Below are 24,791 nucleotides of genomic sequence, written 5' to 3'. Positions count from 1 at the left end.
CCGCCGCCGCTCCTCCTCCTGTTCCAGCTGCCGCCGCCGCCACCGCGGCTTCCTGGGCTGAGTCCGCCTGCGGTCCCGACGGCGCCAGGTGCGTTTTTCCAGTCCGGCTCCTGCCCGCGTCCGCCGCTGCCGTAGCTGTCCCGGGCTCCCCGCCCCGCTGCCGAGATGGCGACGCGCTCCTGCCGGGAGAAGGCTCAGAAGCTGAACGAGCAGCACCAGCTCATCCTGTCCAAACTGCTGAGGGAGGAGGACAACAAGTATTGCGCCGACTGCGAGGCCAAAGGTAGCGCGGACGTCGCCGCCTCTGGACGGGGCCTCCTGCGGCCGGTGACCTTCCCGTAGCCGCGGTGCCCGCGGCCCGAGCAGGCCCGCGGGCGCGGTCATAGTCCCAGCCTGCTTTACTACCCAGTCCCGGGCTGAGCTGGTGGCCGCGTCCGGATTCTCGGACCCTCCACGGGGTTGGGGCGGGCCGGGGAGCGGGGACCCGGCGCCCCTCCGGGCGGTGCTTGGGGTTAAAAGGTTGCCCTCCCGCCTCAGCTGGCATACTTCGGTGGGTGGGGCCGCCCTTAGGTCTCCGCATCTCCCTCGACCCTTCGGCATAATCCCGTCCTCCCTCTCGGGGCTCGGATGCTCAGTATCCCAGGTGGAGTCCTACCTGCCCTCCCACCTGAAAGCTTTTGTACAGGGGTTTTGCTTCTGCTTCCTGAGAAGGAGTGTTTTTGGTGCGTTGAAGTTTTACTAAAGAAACCAGTTGGGGAGAGGTCTTTATTATTACTAGCAGTATTATTGCTTTTTAGTCTGGATATTAGCCAGAATTAAGAAGAATTTCATTATACGAGTCTCCTGGACAATGGGCTTATGTTCCTGAAGATTTTAATAATTAGTTTCTCTCTGACAAGCTAATTTGGGAGAATATGTGAACACTGATTTGTTTGCCCCATAAACATTGAAGATAACATTTTAAAGATCTAGAGATGGAAAAAAAACCTAATTTTAGTTTGTTCAGATGAAAGGCTTATGCCTCAGCCTTTGAAATAGATACACTATTTTTAGCTTATTTGGGGTTTAGAGAGCTGATTTATATTTAATGTTTTATAAGTAATCTCTTGGGGAAAATGTTTCAGATTTTAAAAAACAAACCTCATGTGGTTCGGAGAATACCTTGCTTATTTGTAAATTGACGTATTTGTTTATTCGGTGAGAAATAGATAGTGCTCCAAAACAGGAGTCAGTCAGTCTTTGGGAATGTCATTTAAGATTTCTGCGTTATTTGACCTAGACTTTTCCCGAAGCTTTACTGTTCTTCCACAATACTGTATAAACGAGTCATGTTTCAGTATATGGATATTTGATTTGACAAAGCCACACAGCAGCCAGTTACTTCACTACCATAACAAGTACTGGATTACTGTAACTAGAGCATTTTATGAGCATTTTTAAATATAATAGTAACTTGACTGAGCCAACCTTATATTTATTTTGTGTAACCTTTCATGCAATGAGTTAAAAATGCCTGATTATTGTAGTATTGTTTGTTACCTGATATTGATTATGTATGTGGATTTTTGGGGGAATACTGTTCTGTATTGAGGCACAGGTTGTCACTCATTACTGCACTAGTAAAACACTGAAAAATGGGCCTTAAAAAAGCCAGAAAAAGAAACGAACTGAGGTTATATGCATCTGAGTAATAAGTAATATAGTTAGGTAGAGATGCTAGTAAACATGAAATCATTAAAAATTGAATAATAACACTTTTAGTAGTTTAGATATAGAAATAATTTAAAAATAATTTTTATTCAAATTTCTTTCTCCCCAGTAGTACTTTATAGAATCAGATTTTCACTAATGCTTCCTAAAATAATTTACAGGTTTTTAAAAAGCCATTGTTTACCACGTTAATATTTCATTCACTTTTTTTTTGAAGTGGGGGAGGAGAATCATGTACTTCTCAAGTTAGGACAAAAGTTTTATTACTTCTGTCCTGAGGAATTGGGAACATTAGTTTTTCTCTCTATTTTTATTGTCACTGAGGTCAACAGATACATATTGAATGAATGTCTTTTTTACTTTGGTTTTATTTGGTCTTTTGTTTGTAGATTTGTTTGTTTTTGAGAAGTGGAAAAAGTGTGAGAGAAGAAAATAGCATCAAGAGTTCAAGGGCACAGTCATTACTTAGATCATTATTTTTTTCTTGTTGCTACTAAATCTAGAATAAAGTTAATCTAAATCATTTCACTGTTTTATTTTGATCTCTTCAGGAAAAAAAAATCAGTTAAGGACATTTATTGGTTTAATTAGACTTCATTTCATGGTTACAATTATCAAAAAATTTGACATGATGGGATGGCTGATATAATTAAGTATATTTTTTAAAGTTTTTGAGCCTTTAGTCGAACCCCACTCTCTTAGTAGAATTTTTGGCTTGATTTTTTGATCTCTTATATTTGTCAGATGATACAGTAAATGTAGGTAGTCAAATTCAGATTAAATATACTTTTAAAAGACATGCAAAGGGTCTTATTCTACAACTCCATTATTATAAATAGGTTCCATACTAGGTATGTATATTGATGTTTCTGTTACTATTAAACTTTATCAAGCTTTTCATGTATTTTGGAGCTATTCTTAATTAACTCAATTTTCTTTCTTTCAAAGAGTGCTTCTTCCCCCATTGCTCCTTGAGAATATGTTCTAGAAACTAAAGTCTAGAGCTAAAGAATACCCTATTCTGTTGACTTATAATAGTTCACAGAGGATGTCAGTCAAATCTTGACTTTTTATTACTGAGTCACCAGTGCGTGTTTCCTGAATTGACATTATTTAAGAAGTAAGGAAGGAGCAGAGGATGGCATAGATGCCAGTTTCCTGTTTTTGATCCCGCTCTTATCAAATCTGGTAAGCAATTGGAGAATAAGAACAGGCAGATGGAGCTGCATTTTCTCTTCCTAGCCTCATTCGTGACTCTGGTTATTAGTTGGTGGTACTTTATGGAGCAGTGAGAATATAGAGCCTCTTGCCAACATAAAGTTTAGTTTTGAGTAATTAAAGTTTCATCCGCAGTAATACTAGCTTTGATATGGAACTTGTATAAGTCGGCATGAAAATGTATCTCTTGCCCAAACGTTTCGGAATAGTCAAAATCAAGGTTTTTGACTCCTAGAGACCATTTTGTTCCATGGGTCTGGAATTGAGAGGTTAAACTCCTTGCCCAGATCCAACACTCATTTCTTCATTCTCAGGATCTTAAAGGGATGCTGTTACGCACTGTATTGGATTATGGATCTAAAAGAATTGGTAAGACCTAAAAGAATTTGTTTAGTGGGGGCTGCATTTTTGCAAATGAATAATTCTAAAACTGTGTACTGAGTGTTATTTATAATAGTGGTTGTAAGAAGTGCTTCCACTTATTTTGGGCTGCTGGTCTCCTTGCATTCTGACTTTTTGTCCATGGGTTGTCTTCAGAGCTCTTAGAATGCTGACTTAAGGCCTATGCACATGTTGCTCCTTCTGCCTAGGAAGCTCTCTAATTTTTTTTTGGTAAACTGATTAGTTTTACCTATTTTTCAGTTTCTGTTTAAATGTCTCTTCAAGGGAAATGATTCTTCTTATCCTCCCAGATTAGGATAGGCTTCCATTTATACATGTAAGCGCACCCTGAATCTTTTATTACACTTACCACAATTGTAATGAAACATTTTTCGGATGTTTATTGGGTAATCTATACCCCCTGTTGGATTATAGCTTTAAGAGAGGAGAGAGCTTATCTGTCTTGTTTTGACTTGTACCCCAGCCCTCAACATAATGTGTGATATGTGATAGGTAAATGTAACTCAGCATATATATTTTGAATGAACGAATGTGAATGGGCGCAGAGCCAAGGGCAGCAGGATATGTGAAGAGAGTGCACATATGGGCATGTGACTCACAGAAGGAGTCTTGTTTGAGCTAGGTTCTGAAGGTGGAGTGGGATTTCACCAGATGGAGAAGGAATTGAAAGACATAGTCTATAAAATACAGGTATAAAAGAACATAAGAGGTTTCAGTGTGGCCTTCTTTTGTTTTCTTTAAGCATGATCAGATTTGGTGTTGGCAGGTCAGAGAAAGAACTAGAATGGTGAGAGATTGCAGGCAAGTCACCTAGTTATAAAAGCTGTCCATGCAAGAGTGTAAGAGGTCTTGAACTCAATATCAGTGTATCATAAGTCAGGATATGGGGCAGGAAACAGAACCACTTTAGCTATTTTGAAGAATAGGGTGCTTATAACATCATTGGAAGGAACAAAAGTCAGAGCTACCACTGGACTTCTGATCTTAAGGCCACGGACTGTTGCCGTTGCTACTACTACCTCCACTGCTATAGCTACTTCTCACCCATGAAACTGGTGAGCTGATGGGAGAATCAGGAATGTGGTTACTACAACCATTCAATGTCTATTAGACATTTTTGTCAGTTACCCTTTACTATAGGAAGATGTTCTTTGTCACACTTGTGCCTTCCATGTTCAAAAAATTGGCAAACCTATGTCCAACACCTTGCCTTTAAGGAAGTCTTTTAGCTTTCTAACCTCTTCAAATAGTAGAAATATTAAATGGAGGTCTTGAGACCAAATCCCAGAGTCCACTACAGGCAGTGAGGATGGAGAACATTTTTTATTAAATGTTAGATATTTAAGAGTTCTTATATAAACTTATTTTTAAGTAATTCATACTAAAAAAATAAAGTTCACCTTGAGGAACTGGTATTTATGATGATGTTGATGCTCTTAGGATAAATTCATGTAAACAAAGATCTGTAATTATAATTCATCTAAAAAGACCTGCCAATCTAAAAGTTCCCTCGCATTGCTAAACTTCATTCCAGTCAGTCTTTTGTTTTTGTGATTTTGCTACCTTGAGGTTTTCCCTAATGGTTATGTGCAGAGTCCTGGTGTCAGAGCTGAGATAGGAACCACTGATTTCTCTGTGATTCATCAGTTTAAAACTTGGGCTGAGTGTTGTTCCCTCCTTTTTTTTCCTCCCAATTCTTCTTCTTCGCCTTTTTTTTTTTTTTAAAGATTAAAATATTCTTTCGTTACTTAATTTCATTAATTAAGGAAACATATCTCCTTAATTCTTGCTATGCAAGAAATATATAACTCTTATTTTGATCTGTGAGAATTTGCACCTATGCTCTCTTTAAAGCAAAGTCAAATATTTGATATTCTAATTATATACTTTATAAATTCAAGTGCTTTCCCACTATTGCTACTACTTCCGCTACTAGTTTTTTCACTGGATAGAATCAACTCATTTTTCCTTCCTTTTCTTAATAGAAGATCAAAGAAACTTGAAGGCCATTTTGTTTAAGTTGTAATTATCAAGTGTTGACTGACCGTTTTACATTCTCACCATTGTAAAGGGTTGATTTAACAGACAAAATTTTTTGGCAAATCAATATTTTTTACAAAGATTAGGTATCATGTCAGATACTGTTGTGTGTGCTAAAAAGTTTTGGATGTGGTCCACAAACTAGTTAGGGATCTCTGTAGACATGAAACAATGATCTGTTAAATTCTAATCTATGTGTAGACTATAGGTTCATTAAGTTTAGTGGTGGGAGAGCTTAGTGTGACTTGGATAAGGTAGATGTTTAAGATTAGAAGTTAAAAAAAACAAATAATATTACATATGTACATATAAGTAATATAGTGTTGTTTTCTTTCCAGGTACTGTTATGAACACTTTATATGTTAATTTATTTAATTCCCAAACAACCTTTACGAGTAGGTAATAATAGTATCCACCATCTTACAAATGAGGGAATTGAGGCACACAGAGCTTAAGTGATAACTTTCCCAAGGTTATACAGATGGAAAATGATAGAGCAGGGAATTTTTTCATTAGAAAAAGAAAAATTTTGAATGGCTATTACATTTCAGAAACTTTTCTAGGAGCTAGGGGTGAAGCAGGGAACAGGTGGATAAGGGCTGTGCTCTAAAGAATGTAGTCCAGGGGTCCCCAGCTCCTGAGCCCCGGATTGGTACTGGTCTGTGGCCTGTTAGGAACTGGGCCACACAGCTGGAAGTGGGTGACAGGCAAGCCAGTGAAGCTTTATCTGTATTTGCAGCTGCTCCCCAGTGCTAGCATCACTGCCTCAGCTCCATCTCAGATCATCAGGCATTTAGAATCTCTTAGGAGCACTGGTCCCTGGTGTCAAAAAGGTTGGGAACCTCTCTACTAGTCCATTGGTTTATTGGATCTACTAGGCTGTTGGAAGCAGGCCTAATTTGCAAGGCTGGCCCTTGGCTATCATCAAGGACTTGAATTTGGGGAGCATTTCACCACCCTAAGTAATAAGAGTCACTCTGCCTAAACTTTTTGTACAAACAATGTGGTTTATCACTGAACACCTGTTTTCCTCCTGGGAGTCTGGCATTTGCATAGGTGCGAGGCAAGGGTGGCTGTGTGACCAACCCTCCAATAAAAGCCTTAGGCACTGAGTTTCTAATGAACTTCTTTGGTTTAGCAACACGTCACACTTGTCAAAACTCATTGCTGGGAGAATTGAGTGGGTCCAGTGCAACTCTGTTTGAAGAGGACACCTGGATGTTTGTGCCTTTTTTCTCCATGCACCTTTTCCCTTTGCTGATTATGCTTGGTATCCTGCTGCTATAATAAATTATAGCCATGAGTGCAACTGTATATTGAGTCTTGTGAGTCCTCTTAGCAAATTACTGAACCTGAGAGAAGTCTTGGGAACCTCCCAACATAATCGATAATACATATTTTCTATCTGGTATATTGTATAGTACTCGTGAGTCTCAGCATATCTTTTATAGCTCTAGCCCTAGCAAGAGTACAGCCCAGAGGAGCGGGTATGAGCATTAGAGGAAATTCTAGCTTTATTGGGATGATAGTGAAGATGGGAATCTGGACTGTTGAGTCAGGATTTGAACTGAGGATATCTATTTCCAGAGTCAGTGCTGTTAACTGCATGTTTGTTGGCATGAAAGATAGAACGTGTTGGCAGTTGAAATTTTGTGGTAGAAGAGATTTTTGTTGGGAAAAGACTATCACCTTCAAACTGAATCTATTTCTCAGAGCAATTATTGCCAAATGTGTTCTAGTGTGGACAGTGTCTTTGTTTTAACTTAATCTTTTTGCATTTAATAGTGGAACCACCATAACTTCAAAATACTAATATAAACAAAATAGCATTTTTTTCTGATCACTGAACTTTATTCTACAAATTGCTTGAACTATAGACAAGTCATTTAGTAGTGTTTGTTGTCTTTCTTGTAGCTTCTTCGTTTTCGATTTCTGCAGTTGTAACCTTTGTTCAGGTACTGCTCATCTACCCTGGCTTTTTAAACCATAGAAACAGTGTGGTAGAATTGGAAGAGCACTAGCCTGGATTTAGTAAAGCCGGATCGAGTCCAAGCTTTGCCTCTGACTTGCTTGGTGACCAGTTTTCTCTATCTTCATTGAAACAGAGAAAAGCAAAGAGTAATTTCAACTCTGATGTGGTCTGTATTCATTTCAACTGTAAAGAGTAATTTCAGCTCTGATGTGGTCTGTATTCTTTTCTGAATCCCATGCTTCAGGTCACTTCTATGTCAGTATTTACTCTTGTTAATTAAAAAAAAAAAATTCTATTATTGAAGGTTTATAGTTTTATGTCTTACTGAACTTTGGATTGTGATCAGACCTCTAAACTTTTTAAAGTTTTTCACTGATGCCTTAGGTCTTGCTGAGCAAATTTACCTGGTATTATCTTTAATTTCTTTAATTATCTCAAGCCATATCATAAACTTACAGAAATAGTCTTACAAGTTGAGGAGTCCTTTTGTTTGCAATTTTTTCATTTTTAAGCTTTCTTAGAGTAGAGCAAAATCAAAGAAATCACCACCTCTTCTAGTTAGGTCCTAAAACCAGGACCCTTTTTAGTCATGATTTTAAAGAAAAGACTTACGGGTCTATTCAATTTTCAGTCACACATACATTTACCAATGTCAGTATTTTCTACCTAAGATGTTAGATAATGTTAACTTTGAATCGCATTTAGCTATAGCACCATATAAAAATGATTTAAAAAATATTTTATTTAAAACAACTTAGATAAGATGCTATTGGAAATATGTGCTTATTTCATGTTGACATATATCTTAAGTGGTAAATGTGAGGATTTTGAGGGCCCAAAGGGGAGAGAATGATAAGCTTTTTAGTAATCCTCTATTCTCTGTGCCCCTTTGTATCCCTCCATCCTCCCATCCTCCAACAACTTTTGGTCTCCATTTCACAAGAGATCCAAGTGATCCCTTTAGGAGTCAGATGTCTGTCACTGATCTTTTGTAAAAAGTGCATTTCAAGGACCAATGGTCAGATTGAACCCAAACTTAAAAAGAAAATGAAGGGGATTTAAAAAATTCTGTGGGGAATCATAAGTAGAATAGTTTTATCTTTGAATATAAAAAAATCATGAAAATTATGGTATAGTCTAGATGTTCATGCATTTCTACTCTTACAAATTACTTTTGGTGTGGGGTGGTGATGGTGCATGTTGCCAAAAAACTTAGCGGAAGTATGTTTTGAAATGATCACCACTTGTATATTAATTTTTTATTGCTGCTATAACAAATTACCACAAACTTAGTGGTTTAAAACAACACAAATTCATCATCTTATAATTCTGAAGGTTAGAATCCAAAATGAGTCTTACTGAGCTAAAATGAAAGGTGTTCCTTCTGGAGTCACTAGGAGAGATTATTTCCTCATCTTTTCCAGCTTGTAGAAGTCCCCTGTGATGCTTGCCTTATGATCCTTTTCTCCACCTTCACTGTGTCATCTTCATATCTCCCTCCACTCTGCCTTGATCATTACATCTCCTTCTTTGGCTCTTTTAAGGATCGTTGTGATGAAATTGCATTTACCTGGGTAATACAGGATAAAATTATCTCAGTGTCTTTAGCTTAATTGAACACATCTGCAAAGTCTCTTTTGCCATAGAAGGTAACATATTTACAGATTCCAAGGATTGGAACATGGATCTCTTTGAGGACCATTATTATACTTAGAAGTGGATTTGGGACAAAAATTATATATTGAACCTAGATTTTATAAAGGATACTGCTTTAAATGTACTTAAGATGTCATAAGGTGATGAAGTGAATACAATTTAAATTAGCTATTCTCACAGAAATTTTTAAAAAAATATACACGTGCAATAGTCATTTAACAAACTCTTTGCAACATGATCATTTCTGTAGAAAATACTTACAAATTTACAAGAAAAAGACTATTAGAACCAATAATAGGGTTTATCAAGGTTGTAGGAATCAAGGTGAATATAGAAAAATCAAATTCTGTATTCTGACCAGTAATTGGAAGTTGAAATAAAAATTACAATTTACAATAACAAAAATATGAAAATTTAGAGATAAAGATAACAAAATACATGTAAGATTTGTATGCTAGAAACTATCAAAGAGTGCTGAAATTAAAGAATAGCTAAAGATATGGAGAGATCTACCATGTTCATGGATTAGAAAACTCAATCTTTATGTCAGTTCACTCCAAATTAATCTGTAGATTCAACATGATTCCAGTCAAAATCCCAAAAGACTTTTTTGTACAAATTCACAAGCTGATTCTAAAATTTATAAAGAAATATAAAAGACCCTCCCTTTCCCAATCTAAATGGTTTTGAAAAAGAAAAAGAATATTGGAGTTCTTAACATCCTGACTTCAATAGTTATTGTAAAGCCACTAAACAAGACAGTGCGGTATTGGTGTAAGGACAAACGTAGATCAGTGTGAGTCTAGGCGCTGCTCAGCAAGGAGCACCTGACTGGCTGAGGACACAATGGGATGTGGAACATGGTAGTCAAGAAATAGATTCACGTGTAAGGTTAGTTAATTTTTAACAGACTTACTAAGGGATAATCCATTAGGGAAAGGACAGTCTTAATAGCAGCAACAAAAGAATGTACCTTGACCCTTATCTCATACCACGCAAAAAAATTAACTTGAAATGGGTAATAAAACTAAATTTAAGTGCTAAAACTGTAAAATTTCCAGAAGATCCTCTGGGATCTTGGGTTAAGCAGAGGTTTCTTGGATAGAACACAAAAGCACAATCCGTGAAGATAAAAGTGAGGAAATGTACTTTATCAAAATTAAAACTTTTGGGTAGATGATGGAGGCTCTGTTCATCCCTCTGGAGACCAAATCAAAGTTGTGACAGAAACAAGGAGCAGCAGCAAGGAAAAACCGCCTGGGATCTAGATGAACAAGCCATACAATGACGGAGAAATCCAAGAAAGCACTCTGTAACAGCAGAAGGTAGGATGGAGTGAGGACACGTGCGGGGCTGCCGGGTCCCGAGAGAGGCTGAATGAGACAGAGGCTGCAGCAGCGCCAGCGGCAGATGCCTCTTAAAGGGGCCGTGCCCGTTAGCAGATTTTCACGGTGACGGACCTGCTTGCTCTGAGCACCAGTGACCGTTTGGCTGCGTGCAAGGGGCACCACGGACTTATAGGAGGACATTGTTGGAGTGAGGGCCAAGGTGAGACTCGCTTGGTACAGAAGTGCCGGTGGTATCCATTGTTCCTCTGTTGAGCCCTCCTCCATCCCAGTGTGTGGACTGAGTGCTACCATAGCCGAGAGGTCATCAAACTGAATAACAGAGGTCACTCTGTATAGAGGATTCCCTGAAACTCCGCCTCTCCCAACTTGCGACCTCACCCAAGCCACATCCCATTGTGTCCTCAGCCAGTCAGGTGCTCCTTGCTGAGTAGCGCCTAGACTCACACTGGAGGCAGCTGGCCTCTGTTTCTGGTGTGGCCTTTTGAGGCAACTATAAGCACAGCATCTGTGGAATGCTTGCTAAATCTTAACAGGTGGCCCTCTCTTGTTTATTTACTGAAACTCAGTTGTTGTTTGGAATTTGTTTTTTAGTGGAAACAATGATTTCACTTCCCTAGATAAGACAAGGCTATTAAGTGATTGACTTATTTTGAGGGCTTTTATATTTTTTGTCCCAAATTCAATTATACTTTTGCCTGTTTTTAACTTAGTTGTTTAAATATGCTTGTAAACAACAGGAAACAAAAGTTTTTACCTAGAATAAATGCTTGTCAAGTTTTCAGAAAAATAGTTGATGGGGCTTTCCGTTTCCAGTCCAGTCTGGTTTTAAGACTGGAAGGAGCTTCAAGTCTCTCTACTCTAACCTAACAACAAGTGAAAATCTCTGCTTAGGTCCATCAGAGAAGTGAGGTCACAGAGCAAACTACTGTCCCAAAAATTAGACAGATGGGCAAATATATTTAGAGAATCACAGCTCCAGTCACACCTCTGGGGTAGTAAGTTACTGGGATAGTAAGTTTACAGTGCAGAGGCCCACTGAAAGACTGAGACCTAATCATGAAGCTGTAGAATGCTTCCCCTCCTCAACACCTTACCACCACATTACCAAAGGTCTGTTTATCCAATACATCATGTGCAGCTATCAAGAAAAAATTACAAGGTATACTAAAAGGCAAAAAATAGTTGAAATTCTTAAATTTCACAATGAAAATGTTATCAAATATCTGAAGTATGGTAACTGACTACCATTCCACACTGTGAGATCTAAATATAATTGGAAAAATATGTAAACATTTTCTTGTTTAAATGAATGTACAAAACATGTATGTATGTATAACTTAATATCTAAGTGGCTAAAGTTGCTGTGTGTTTAGATCATATAAACTTATTTGTTTATATCAAATCTACACCAAATTGTTTTAGTTTAAAAGGTTCTGAAGTTTTCGAAGGGAAGAGGATAAGTTCCAAATAATACTGTTACTCCAGAGCTAAAGGACAGAACTTTAGACCAGTACCACTCGTCTGAGCTTTAATCTTTATGGTAGACCTTAAATATTAATATTAAAATAATTTTTAGAATTCACACAAAGTGAGGAGCATTACACCGATCAGTGACATTTTAATTTATGTATGTGTTCCCTGAAAATATTTTAAATGGAGATTGTCATTATTCTTTATATAAACCTATGTTTAATATCTCTTTACCAAGTCAGTGATATGAAACAAGTTCAGAGAGGGAACTCTTCTAATTTAAAAGGAACTTAAGAGACATAATCAAACACAGTGCATGGTCCTTGAAAGGATACTGTTTTTGAAAAGCTCTCAATAAAAACTATTGGAAGCACAGTTATGGGGAATCGAATACTACATATCAGATGAAATTGACAACTTATTGTTAATTTGGTAGGTGTGATAATATCGTGACTATGGGGAGAAAGTTCATATTTTTTATGGATATTTAGGGATGATGTCTTGATGTCTGAAATTGCTTTAAAATATTTCAACATAAAAAAGATGAAAATATGGCAGAATAATAGTAATTGTTAAATCTAGGCAGTGGGTATGTTGGTATTTACTGTATCATTCTTTCTGTCTTTTCTGTTTTTGAAAATTTTGATAACAAAAATTAAGAGAAAAAAAAAGATTTTAGTTTTTGTGCCTAAGGAACAAACTCAAACAAGCTGCCAATAAATGAGGGGAGGGACCCCTTCTGGACTTAAAATTTGTTCAGTTCATCTTGGTCTGCATTTTTTTCCCAGTTAGAATAAAAGCATTAACTGGTCTCGACTGACAGTATGTATCTGGACATTTCATATAATCTTGTACTGATAAATGACTGTTTTTTTAACATACAGTCATCTCTCGGTATCTCAGTGGGATTTGTGGATGCTAAAATTCCTTATATAAAATGGCATGGTTTTTGCATATAACTTGCAAACATCCTTCTAAATTATCACTAGATTACTTATAATATCTAATACAATGTAAATGCTATGTAAATAGTTGTTATATGGTATTGTTTAGGGAATAATGACCCCAAAAAGAAAAAGTCTGTACATGTTAAGTACATACAGCCATTGTAAGCCTAACTGCATAGTACATATCTGCAACAACATAGCATTTTGGGAGGAAGTATTTTTGATCTGTGGGTGGTAGGTAGTTGAACTGCTGATGTAGAAACGGGTAGATACTGAGGGCTGATGGTGTATCAGCTATTCTGAACATTCTTGAGTCTGTGTAAACAGACCAAGAGAACAAAAGTTAAAAAATTCAAATAAACTTTTATTGCAAAGATTGTGTTTAAGGAGTAAATTAGCTATTGACACTTAATGTTTTCATTTTAGGATGATGGTCAGAAAAAGGATTATCATGGAGCTGTTTTAGGGCAGTCTAGCTGTTAAACATTTGAAAATGTAATAATGAATGTTCTTGTCATTTTACTTCTTCATCATCCTGTTTTGTTAAAGAACACATTGAAACCATGGAAATATACCAAAACCTCTAATGCTGATCACTATCTTGGATTTGATCCAGAGGTTACTTAAAGAAGTATTCATTTCACAGTTATTTTCTGAGCACCTATTATATGTAAGGCACAGCTGCTAATTGCCATAGGAATTGAAGTTGTATATGGTATATGAATCCCAACCTCAAAGCTTTCTGTATTTAGGATTTTTCATTTTAGGGGATAGAAACATAACTAGAATTAAATTAAGTTAAATAGCATTGGGGTTTTTTTAATCAGTAGAGGAGGGAGGCTTGCCCTACGTGACTCAGTTCTTGAACCTCTTTTTCTTTCTCTTTGTTTCACTCCGTTGCCAATGTCATCTACTCTCTTGCTTTTAACTACAGACTATAAGTCGACTCCCAGATATGTTTCTTTATGCCAGAAGACCTCGTCCTAGAACTTTATACTGGTTTATCCAATTGCATGTGGTTTTTCATTCAGAAGCTCCAAATTAACGTCTTCACTGACTTCTTGATCTTCCTCCTTTAAGCCTACTCTTTGGGCATTCTTCTCCATCTTACTCTGCTCTTTTGATCCGGACCAAAACTTTGGAATTGTCCCCATGTTGCTCCAGTAGTCTCCTGGTTGATCTCCAAGCTTTTGTTCTTGCCTGAGTGATCTTTAAAAAGTCAAGTCAGATCAGTTAGATCACGTCATTGCTGTACCTGAAACCCTCCATTATTTTTCTTCTGTCAGAGGAAAAGCCAAAGCCTTTACTTTACAGTGGTCCACACTGCCCTTTTTGCTCTTGAAGATACTAATCTGGCTTCTGCCTCAGTGCCTTGCTAATCCCGATTCCTGGAATGTTCTTCCAGACATGCATATGGCTGGGCCTCCTCATCTAGGTTAGGTCTGTACTCAAATATACTGCATACTTAATTTTGTTAAATATCTGTCACCCTTCTAGATTGTAACAAGTCGTTGATTTCTTCTTTTCTTCAGTGCTTAGAATACTTACTGGCACGTAAGTGCTAGGTAAATATTTGTTGAATGAATAAATGACTGGGGGTGGGAAGCATGCTAAGCACAAGAATAATATATATTGCCAGTTTAAGACATTGGCTGCAAAAGATAAATAACTACCATACAAGCAATAAAAAAAAAGCCAATTTATCTGTCTTAAGAATATTTCACAGGTGATTATGACTTTAGTGACTCTTTCTGGAAAGTTGGACCTTGCCCAGTATTTCCCTTTTTGTAACTTTTTCTTTGTTAGCTTATGTAAAATTTTATTAGTCAGATTTATAGAAACCATTGGCTTCAAATACTGTAATCATATTCTTTTTGTATGTTTAAGTTGAGGTTGTTTTAGTAGGGCTTCAGCACAGAAAACAACACTCTAGATGTATTAACAGAAATGCTTTAATACAGGAAATTGGGTGCTTATGTGAAAGCCCTGGAAGGAGTTGAAGATTAGGCTCCAGGCTGAGCCTACTGGAATGACTCCCAGAACACAACAGAACTGACCTGCCAGGAAGCCACTAGCCCTGAGGCTGTCGCTGGAACTGTTGTGTCTAAGAAAACACCAAATTAACTATGATACAGGGATTAGAAAGCTACAGTTGCCTTAAAACGTGTAAGCTGGTGACTGGGTACTAGAGTGTGGGGTCTATCTGTCATCCATGTCAGATAGCCATTCTGTGACCTTGCAGAAAACAGCCCAAAAGGACAGGAAGATAGTCTCCATCTCACTTTTGCTTTCAAATGTTGCATGAGTGCATCTACTTGGTGGAAACTCATTCTCATTCAGAACTCTAACCACAAAGGAATCGGGTAAATAAGAGCTTTTTAGCTTTCTAGCCTCTGAATACAGGAAGACGCACCATAAATAGGGTGGATCAGAGATTGTGTGAGCAAATCAATATCTGCTATGGCTTCTGTTTCAGCTAGTTGCATTAGAATATGTAGAACGTCCACAGCTTGACATAGAAAGAACTAGAAAGTCCTCAGACAGCCATTTTTTTTTCTGTCTCTCTTTGGTTCCCTCTGTATCTCTGGATCTGTAAGGGATGACTCTTCTTGCTTACTTTACTTACTGCTTTCCTTACCTTCTTCATTCGTTTGCTTGTACGTTTCAGTAGCTCCTAATTCTGTGACCTACTTGGCTTCCTATAGATCATTGTCTCTTTTTTAGGGTCATATTCTATATTCCTGGCCCAGCCTGGGCCATATGCCCATCTCTGGCCATTTTGGCTTGGAGGCAGCAGAGCTGCAGGAACAGCAAATAGGGGTTTCTTTTTCATGGCTAAGATCACACAAGTTCCATGAGAAGGAAGTATGGCATAATTAATATATCAATGCCAGATTTAGGGGAATATTTGATTCAAAACACAGATGAAGTGGTTAGCTTTGTTCAGGAGAAAGATTGGGAAGAATATGGGTCAATTTATGAAGGAGAGTGAGAGGGGTCTGAAATGTGAGGGGATAATTAGGTGATGAAGTCATTTGCTGAGATAAATAGAGTAAGACATAGGAGATTTAAGGTGATTGCACAGAATACTTGAATAGTTAAATATTTTTAAATAACTTAAAAAAGTATTTTAAACTAATCTGTCTCTGTATTGATGGATATTTGCTAATTTTTAAGGATACAAACAGTTCTGCTATCAAAGCTTTGTGTGTACACAGTTTTTTCTTCAAAATAAAATCTCATTCCTAGTGAAAGGTATATGCTGTCAGAGAATGCCAGAATAAAGCCTGTTTGTATTGCCAGAAACATTGGGGCCCGTTTACTTTACCACACAGTATGAAGACTGGCTGGCCCTGTGTATCCAACCTGTCACTGGGTACTCATGTTTTTGAAAATGATATCACACTGCATTCTGCATTTTCTTGATACTCTTAAAATTAACATTTTTAATATGCTTATTAGTAATTTCTTTTATGATTTGCTCCTTCCTTTTGGGGGCAAGGATTGGCTGTCTTTTTCATATTTTTCACTTGATCAGTCATTGGGCCATAACAAAATTCTAGGCAACATTGATTCCTCAGAGTATGGTGGTAAGCCACACCGTTCACTCCTAGATTCTGTAAGTCCATGAATAAGTGACAGTTGAGTACTTTGGACAGATTTTCTCAGTCTCTGGTCTATATTTTTGTGTAACTGTGAAATTATAGAAAGTTTAGAAATAAAAGAGATCTGTCATGGTATGTGGTATAATTTCCTGTTCGATGAAACAGAGCAAGAGAGGTTAAATGAGTTGCTGAAAGCTTTGTCGCAGTGAGAGAAGATGGGAATGAACCCAAGTTGTGTGGAAACCTGTTGCTTTTTGAGTCCACAAATGAATGTTACTCTTGACCTTTACAAAAGGTAACTCAGCTTTTAAACTTTTTCATTCTCTTTTGCTTAACCAACCTCTATGTAATGGCAGAATATTAAAAAAAAAAAGTAATCAGAGTGAGGAATGATTACTTATTATCTACTTAACCAACTTATTTAAATACAGATTTGGCAATAATGTAAACATGTTTTAAAACTTGGAATGCTGTTTATTGGTGTTTGTGTTAACTAGAAGCAAATTTTATCTCATGATATCTGTAAATAGTGTTGAGAATAGTTTAAAAGAGATACTTGTAAATATTGAATATCTTTGAGCTTGAGAGAAATTTTGCAAATACAAAGCACTAGAATATTTTTGCAATAGTAAAGGGAAGCTATAATATGCTTGCTCAAACTTTTGAACTTTTAAGCTGAATTTTTGAACAAAGTAAGAAATAGATTTGACAAGGCTTAAACTTTAAGACAGTTAACGTGAAACAAGGATTATTGATTCTCAAAATTAAGCTTCATTTTCTTCTTTTATCTTATACCATTCTGATGACCAGTGAATCCTTAAATGATTATCACATTTTAACTTCTTTGCCATAGTAAATCAACTTTTTAATAATGGCAGGGGGAATACTGTAGACTATTAGCTCTCTAAAGAGCCTTAAATATTTGAAATTATTATGTGGAGTTTATAACATATCTGCCCTCTGCTGGTGAAAATGCATTATTGCTCTTAATAGCTTCAGTAATTTCTTTGAATGAAATTATATTCTATAATATTATAGAGTGGTCATAAAATTAATTTGGGAAAAACACCTTTATTGTTTGAAAGGAATACATCCTTTTTTAGGGTAATCATGTACAATGAATTATTCTGCCCAAAAGGATATGGGTGAGAAATACTGACTTACTACACTGATGATTATACATTGTGTATGTTTGTATTCTTTTTTGAATTTTTTTTGTAAATTCTGAATCTGCTCTGTTCAGTGTGGTAGCCAGTAATACGTGACTATTTAACTGAAGTTAAATATTCAGTTTCCTTGTCCCACTAACCAGATATCAAGGTGTAATAGCCACATGTAGCTAGTAGCTGTTGTGCTGAACAGTGCAGATTGAAGAATGTTTCCATATCACAAAAAGTTCAATTGACATTGTTGTTTTAATTTTTAAATTTTAAATAATCAGGATTATTATTTTCATGAAGTAATCGTTATTCTTAAATTTGCATTGCATTTCTTTTCCATGTACTTTCTTCACATAAAAGCAGTTTATCAATAATTAATTAAGTGAACCTGTTTAGTAGGATTTTAGTTTATTTGGATTTTTTTTGTACCATATAATTTACTGTACTATATATATATTTTTGCCAAATGATTGAAGTACAGTTTTCTCAATGTAGAACATTGAGCATTTCTAGTGTTCTCATCCTCTGTTTTGGAGATTACAGTTAGGTTAAAAATGACCATATTTTCTCTGTGCCACTTAATTGAGGTAATAGCTTCTTTCTCTTTTTGATGTGTGTTTGGGGTGGAAAGAAAGCTATAAATCAAAGCATATGTAGAGGAACTAAGACTTTATGACAGTGTGGATCGTAGTTTTAATATATGTTGGTTAAAGTAGATACCCAACTTCCTGTAATGGTGACATCTTGCAAAACTAAAGTACAATATTACAACCAGGATTTTGAGATTGATAGAATCTGCCGATTTTACTGCGATTTCTACAGTTTTACTTACACTCACTTGTGTGTATGTGTGTATTTAGTTCTATACAATTTTATCACATGAGTAGATTCCTATATCTGGCACCATAGTCAAGATACGGCACAGTTCCATTACCACTAGGCTTTCTTGCGTTGCCCTTTTATAGTCACACATACCTTCCTTCCATCCCTCCCCACGCCCTTCCAGCAACCTCTGGCAATCTGTTTTCCATTTCTAAAGTTTTGTCATTTCAAAAATGTTATATAAATATGGAATCACATGATACTTTTGGGATTGGCTTTATTCACTCAAGGTAAGTCTTTGGAGATATATCCAAGTTGTTGCACGTATTAATAGTTCATTCTTTTTTATTAAGTAGAGTTTTGTGGTATGTATGTACCATAGTTTAACCATTCACTTGTTGATGGACCTCTGGGTCATTTCTAGTTTTTGACTAGTATGAATAAAGATCTACATTTATTCATGGGTTTTTGCACGAACATAAGTTTTCATTTTTATAGTAAATGCCCAATAGTGCATTTGCTGGGTTGTATGATAATTGCGTGTTTAGAATTATAAAACTGCCAAACTTTTTCAAAATGGCTGTATTTTACATTCCTATCCAATGTATGAGAGATCCAGTGTCTTCACATCTTTGCCAGTATTTGGTGGTGTCACTGTTTTTTATTTTAGCCATTCTGTTAGGTTTGTAGTGACAGTGATACTGGTTTTGATATGCATTTCTCTAATGGTTAATGGTGTTTGAACATCTTTTCATGTGCTTCTTTGCCATCTGTAATGTCCACTTAAGTGAAATACCTGTTAGTCTTTCATTTTCTAGTTGGAGTTTTCTTGACTGTTGAATTTTTTTTAATAGACTTTTAAGAGCAGTTTCAGGTTCACAGCAAAATCGAGTAAAAGGTAGCGATTTCCCACATACCCCCTCTCCCTACACATATATAGCCTCCCACATTATCAGTATACTGTTGAGTTTTGAAAGTACTTTACATATTCTAGACACTAGGCCTTTGTCATATATATACAAATATTTTCTTTTACTCTTGTAGCTTGTCTTTATATCCTCTTCATGTGGTCTTTTACAGAGCAAAATTTTTAATTTTGATGAAGTCCAATTTATTAATTTTTTTCTTTTATGGATTGTTTTTGGCAAGTCTGAGTACTCTTTCCTAACCCAAATCCTGAAGATTTCTTCCCATGCTGTTTCCTAAAAGTTTTATATTTATAGCTACCATCCATTTAAAGTTGCCTTTTTTGTATATGATATGGATCAAAGGTAATTTTTTTGCATATGGATATTAAATTTTCCAGGACCATTTCCTGAAAAGATTATCTTTTCTTTGCTGAATTGCCTTTGCATTTTTGTCAAAAATCAATTGACTGTGTATGTCTGGGAATATTTCCGGATTTCATTATGCTCCATAGATTTGTTTGTCTACTTTCATGCCAATATTAGAATGTTTTTATTACAGTAGCTTTATGATAAGTCTTGAAGTCAGATAGTCTGAGTCTTCCAACTTTGTTAAACTTTTTCAAAGTTGTTTTGGCTAGTCTAGGTCCCCTGAATTTTAGAATCAGTTTGTCAATTTCTACAAAAGTAATTTTCTGGGATTTTAATTTGAATTGCTCCATTTGGGAGGGAATTGACATCTTTTACAGTATACTCTTTCAATCCTTGAACAAAAATATATCTCTTTTTATTTAGATCTTATTTCGTTTCTCTTAGCAATGTTTTGTAGTTTTCAGTGTACAGGTCTTGATTTATCTCTTAATTAGTTTTTATTTTAAAATATTATTTAAATGACATTTTTAAAATTTGAATTCCTAATTGTTGGACTATAGAAATACAGTAGGTTTTGCATATTTATCTTCTAAACTGCAACCTTGCCAACCTCACATATTTGTTTTAGTAGCTTTTCTCTAGATTCTGTTAGATCTCCTGTTTAAATGATTGTCATCCTCTAATAAAAACACTTTTTACTTCCTCTCCAATATGTATGCCTTTAATTTCCTTTATCTTAACCTCATTTCACTAGCTAGAACCCTCAGTAAAATAGAAGTGATGAGAATGGACTTGCTTGTCTGAAGGAGAAAGCATTCTGACTTTCACTTGTAAGTATGGTGTTTTTCATAGATGTTTTTTATCAAATCGAGGAAGTTCCCTTCTATTATTAGTTTGCTGAGATTTTTTTTTAAATCAGAAATGGATGTTGGATTTTATCAAATACTTTTTATCTATTGAGATTTATATAGTTTTAAAAAATTCTTTAATATAGCGAATTAAATTAGTTTTGCATGTCGAACTAACCTTTCATTCCTGTGACAGACCACACTTGGTCATGATGTATTATCTTTTTCATATGTTCCTGGATTTGATTTGCTAAAACTTTATTAAAGATTTTTGTAAATATTCATGAAGGGTGTTGATCTGTAGGTTTTCTTTCTTATGATGTTCTTGTCTGGTTTTGCTATCAGATTTATGTTGGCCTCATAGAATGAATGAAATATTACCTCTTATCCCCGCCTCTTTTTCCCCTTAGTTTCCTGAAGAGTTTGTGTAGAATTTGTATCATTCCTTAATTGTTCAGTAGATTTTCTTAGTGAAACCATCTGGGCCTGGAGCTTTTATTCTGGAAGGTTTTCAACTACAGATTTAATTTATTTAATAGATATTGGGTTGTACAAGTTGTCTTTTCCCTCTGGAAAGATCTCATTTGTGTCTTTCAAGGAATTGGTGAAGTTATTACCATAAAGTTGTTTATAATATTCCCTTATTATTTTTCTAATACTTGTAGAATATGTAGTGATGTCACTTTTCTCATTCCTGATATTGATCATTTGTTTTCACTCTTTTCCCTAATCAGTTGGGATTTATCAATTTTATTGATAATCTCAAATAATCACTATTTATTTTCATTGACTTTGTTATATTCCTGTTCTCTATTTCATTGATTCTGTCCTGATCTTTATGTCATCTTTGTTTTTGAAAGATATTTTAGCATGGGAAACAGTTCTAGGTGGACATATTTTATTTTTAGTAGTTTTGAGATGTTATTTCACTGACTTCTACTTTGCATTGTTTCTGATAAGAAATCAGTCATCTTTCTATTTGTTCTTTGTACAGAATGTGTCCCCCCTTATTTCCCCGCCCCCCACAGTGCTTTTAAGATTTTTCTATTCATCTCTAGTTCTAAGCAGTTATATTATGATATACTTTTGGGTGATTTTCTTCATGTTTCTTATGTGGGGCTTCCTTGAGGTTCTTGGTTCTGCGGTTTCATAGTTTTCAAAAAATTTGGAAATATTTCTGCAATTATTTCTTTAAACACTTTTTCTGTCACCTTCTCCTAATTCAGGGATTCCAATTACAAGTTTTTGGGCTGCTGAAATTGTTAATTATTGCATAGCTCACTGATGTACTCTTGGGGAGGCTGTCTTTGTGTTTCATTTTGGGTAGTTGCTATTGCTTTGTCTTCAGATTCTTAATCTTTATTTTTCTATATTGTTTAATCTGTTAATTCTATCCAGTGTGTTTTTTTATTATTATTATTTTTATCTCAGGCATTATTTATTTCCCCGCTAGCAGTTTGATTTGGGAGGGTGTGTGTGTGTGTGTGTGTGTGTGTGTGTGTGAGAGAGAGAGAGAGAGAAAGAGAGAGAGAGAGAGAGAGAGTGTGTGTGTGTGTGTGTGTGTGTGTGTGTTTATCATTCCATTCCATGCCTCTGTTTAACTTGTTAAAATTTTCCTATGATTTCTTGGACCTATGGAAATCACAGATAATAATGGTTTTAACGTCCTTGTCTACTGATCCTGTCATGTAATTTTTGATCAGTTTCAATCGATTGGCTTTTCAATTCTTTGTGGAACATATTTTCCTTATTGGTGAATTTTGCTTATAGGTTCTGAATATTTTGTATTTCTGTAAATATTCTTGAGCTCCCCCTGTCCCCCTTGATGCAGTTATTTGGAAATGGTCCACTTTTCTAGATCTTGCCTTTAAGTTTTTGGTTTTTTTTTTAGGTGAAGCTAGAACAGTATTTATGCTAGTGTTAATTTTTCCCATATTGAGCAAAAGTTCTTCTGAATACTACATCTGATGCTCTGTGGATGATGAGATTTTTAGTCTGGCTGATGGGCACTCACAGTATTCCTGACTGTTTTGACCTTTAAGATTTATTCCCTCTAATTGTTTTGGGTGATTCTTTCTCTACCTTTTGTGGTTTTCTCACATATGTGCATTCATCAGTAAGTGGTTAAATACTCAAGGACGACCTTTTATAGATCTAAAAAATTCTCTCTGTGCATCTGTCTCCTGTTTTATATTCTGTCTAATGAAATCTAGCCACCTTGGTCTCTGTGGTCTCCCAGGTCCATCTCCTCTAGTTGTGGAGACCACTGGGGCGCTCCGTGGTTTATCTTCCCTGCGCCATGGCCAGGCAGTAAGCTGAGTTCATTGTAGGCCTCTTACCTAGTTTGTTTTACATCTCTTGATTTCCAGTCTCTTCAGAAATGTTGTTTTATATATTTTGTTTGGTTTTTAAGTTTTTAAGTAGGGTAAATTCGATGTCTATTCCCTCATATTGGTTAGAAATGGAACTCAGTATAGTATTTTAGTAGAAAAAAGGCATGAAAAGCAAATTACTTTTAAATCTTCTGTTTCTTTTATGAAAACAAACTTTTCCTAGGCTCTTTGAAGAAAACAGTGTTAACCTAAAAAATAAAAAGCCAAAGTGAGAGGCAAGAAGCGTTTATTTGAGATCAAAGAATAGCTGTTTGGGGAGCACTGCTTCAGGCAGAAACCCAAATAGTGTACTCATTATGAGGCGAAGGCAAGGGTATTTATGAGAAAAGGAAAGGAAATAATTCCATGAATAGAAGGAAGAATTTGTAATAAACCAAGGAAGGAATTTCTACACATGCCAGTAAGCTAAGTTATTCTTTAACTCAGGGGTCCCTAACCCTGTGGCTTGTTAGGAACCCGATCTGCACAGCAGGAGATGAGTGGCAGGCAAGCTAGCGAAGCTTCATCTGTATTTGCATCAGCGCCTCAGCTCCACCTCACATCATCAGGCATTAGATTCTCATAAGAGCACTGGTCCTGGTGCCAAACAGGTTGGGGACTGCTGCAGTGTAGCTTACTTATACATGGTGCTGCTAATTGTAAAGAATGTTCTTAATTTTTAGTCCTCATAGTCAGGATGTCTGCTTTTTTGTTAGCGTTGCTTTGGACCATTCCAAAGATTATTTTGCCCAGTTCAGACATTCCAAAAGTTTGAAGAATAAGATGTGCAAGACAAGTTACCTGGAATGGTGGCTCCAACTGCATTTTGAAATGGCTCCATTTATGTCATTTTCACAATAGTTACATTTGAATTTATTTAGAAAATCTGTCTTTATGTAATACTTAGAGCTACTAACAAAACAGGAAAAAATGACTTGATCCTGCTACTACTTACTCTACTCTTCCTCTACTCTTCCTTCTACTACTTACTCTACTCTATGGAGCATTTGGAACACTGCTCCATAGTCATTTCCAAGCCTGACTCTAAATGATATAAGTTAGTCTACTAAAGCATTGTCTGAAGGGCTGAATCAACTTACAGAGGAAATCTCTTATTATATGCTTTTCATATATAAATTTAATGTTACTTTGCTGATTGCTGGTATCACAAATTTTTTTCGCATCAAATGAAAACATTTGATTATATTCTGCAGCATATTATTAAATACTTCATGTTTCAAGGACCTTCTCATTCTATTTCATATTGTTTAAAGCATCTGTTTATATAATTATAGCTTGTTATTCTCAAACTAGTATAGAATTTGGCTTAGTCTTTGCATTTATTCTTCATGCTAAAAGTGAAAATAAGCATATCAAGGCTTTTTTTTTTTTTTGGTAAGCAACAGTTCTAATATAGAGACACTATTTAAATTATTTTTTCCATTTCAAGCTGAAAGTTGGTATGTATTAAGCCAACATCTAAAGCTGAAGAAAAAGCAAGTTACTTTTTGTTAATGTATAGTTAACAAGTGCAAGCTCTGAATAAATTGAGTATTTATTGATTATATGTTTTTTCTTAAGCTATGATTTCATTCATTTCAGTGATGTTTTCAAAACTGTTCAGTGACTCCTTATTACTAAGAGTAAAATATCAAATTTGAGAGTCAAAGTTCTCTGTAGTGTCTTCAGCCTGTATTTTCACTTATGCTAACTTCCTTTGTTTTATGTTAGGTTGTTGACCAAAGATGCTGGGGGCTTTTACCTCTTAGTATGTGCCTGATTTTTATCCTACTGGAATAACCTCAGGGCCTGGCTTGCTAAGCTATTCTCTCTGTCTGGAACCCTTCTCCCCCATATCTGACTAACTGGCTCCTTTGGGGCTCTGCTCAAATGCCACATCAGTGTTGTGTTCCCTGACCATTGTGCTTAAAATAACATCCTAT

General features: G+C 36.1%; 1 protein-coding gene across 3 annotated transcripts in view; it reads left to right on the top strand.

The window, feature by feature from the left end:
- The window catches only part of SMAP1 (small ArfGAP 1), a 126,220-nt gene continuing 101,429 nt past the window's right edge, over positions 1–24,791 (top strand). For 2 of the 3 annotated variants that reach the window (XM_015600570.2, XM_006926400.3), the window contains exon 1: positions 1–283. In XM_015600570.2, the coding sequence (XP_015456056.1) occupies positions 166–283 (118 nt within the window). In that variant the 5' untranslated portion in view covers positions 1–165. The remainder of the gene's footprint in view (positions 284–24,791) is intronic. The other variant, XM_015600571.2, reaches the window with a different exon arrangement.

This window comes from Pteropus alecto, unplaced genomic scaffold (genome assembly GCF_000325575.1).
Source record: "Pteropus alecto unplaced genomic scaffold, ASM32557v1 scaffold7, whole genome shotgun sequence".
NCBI lineage: Eukaryota > Metazoa > Chordata > Mammalia > Chiroptera > Pteropodidae > Pteropus > Pteropus alecto.
This window is presented reverse-complemented; position numbering and strand designations above follow the sequence as displayed.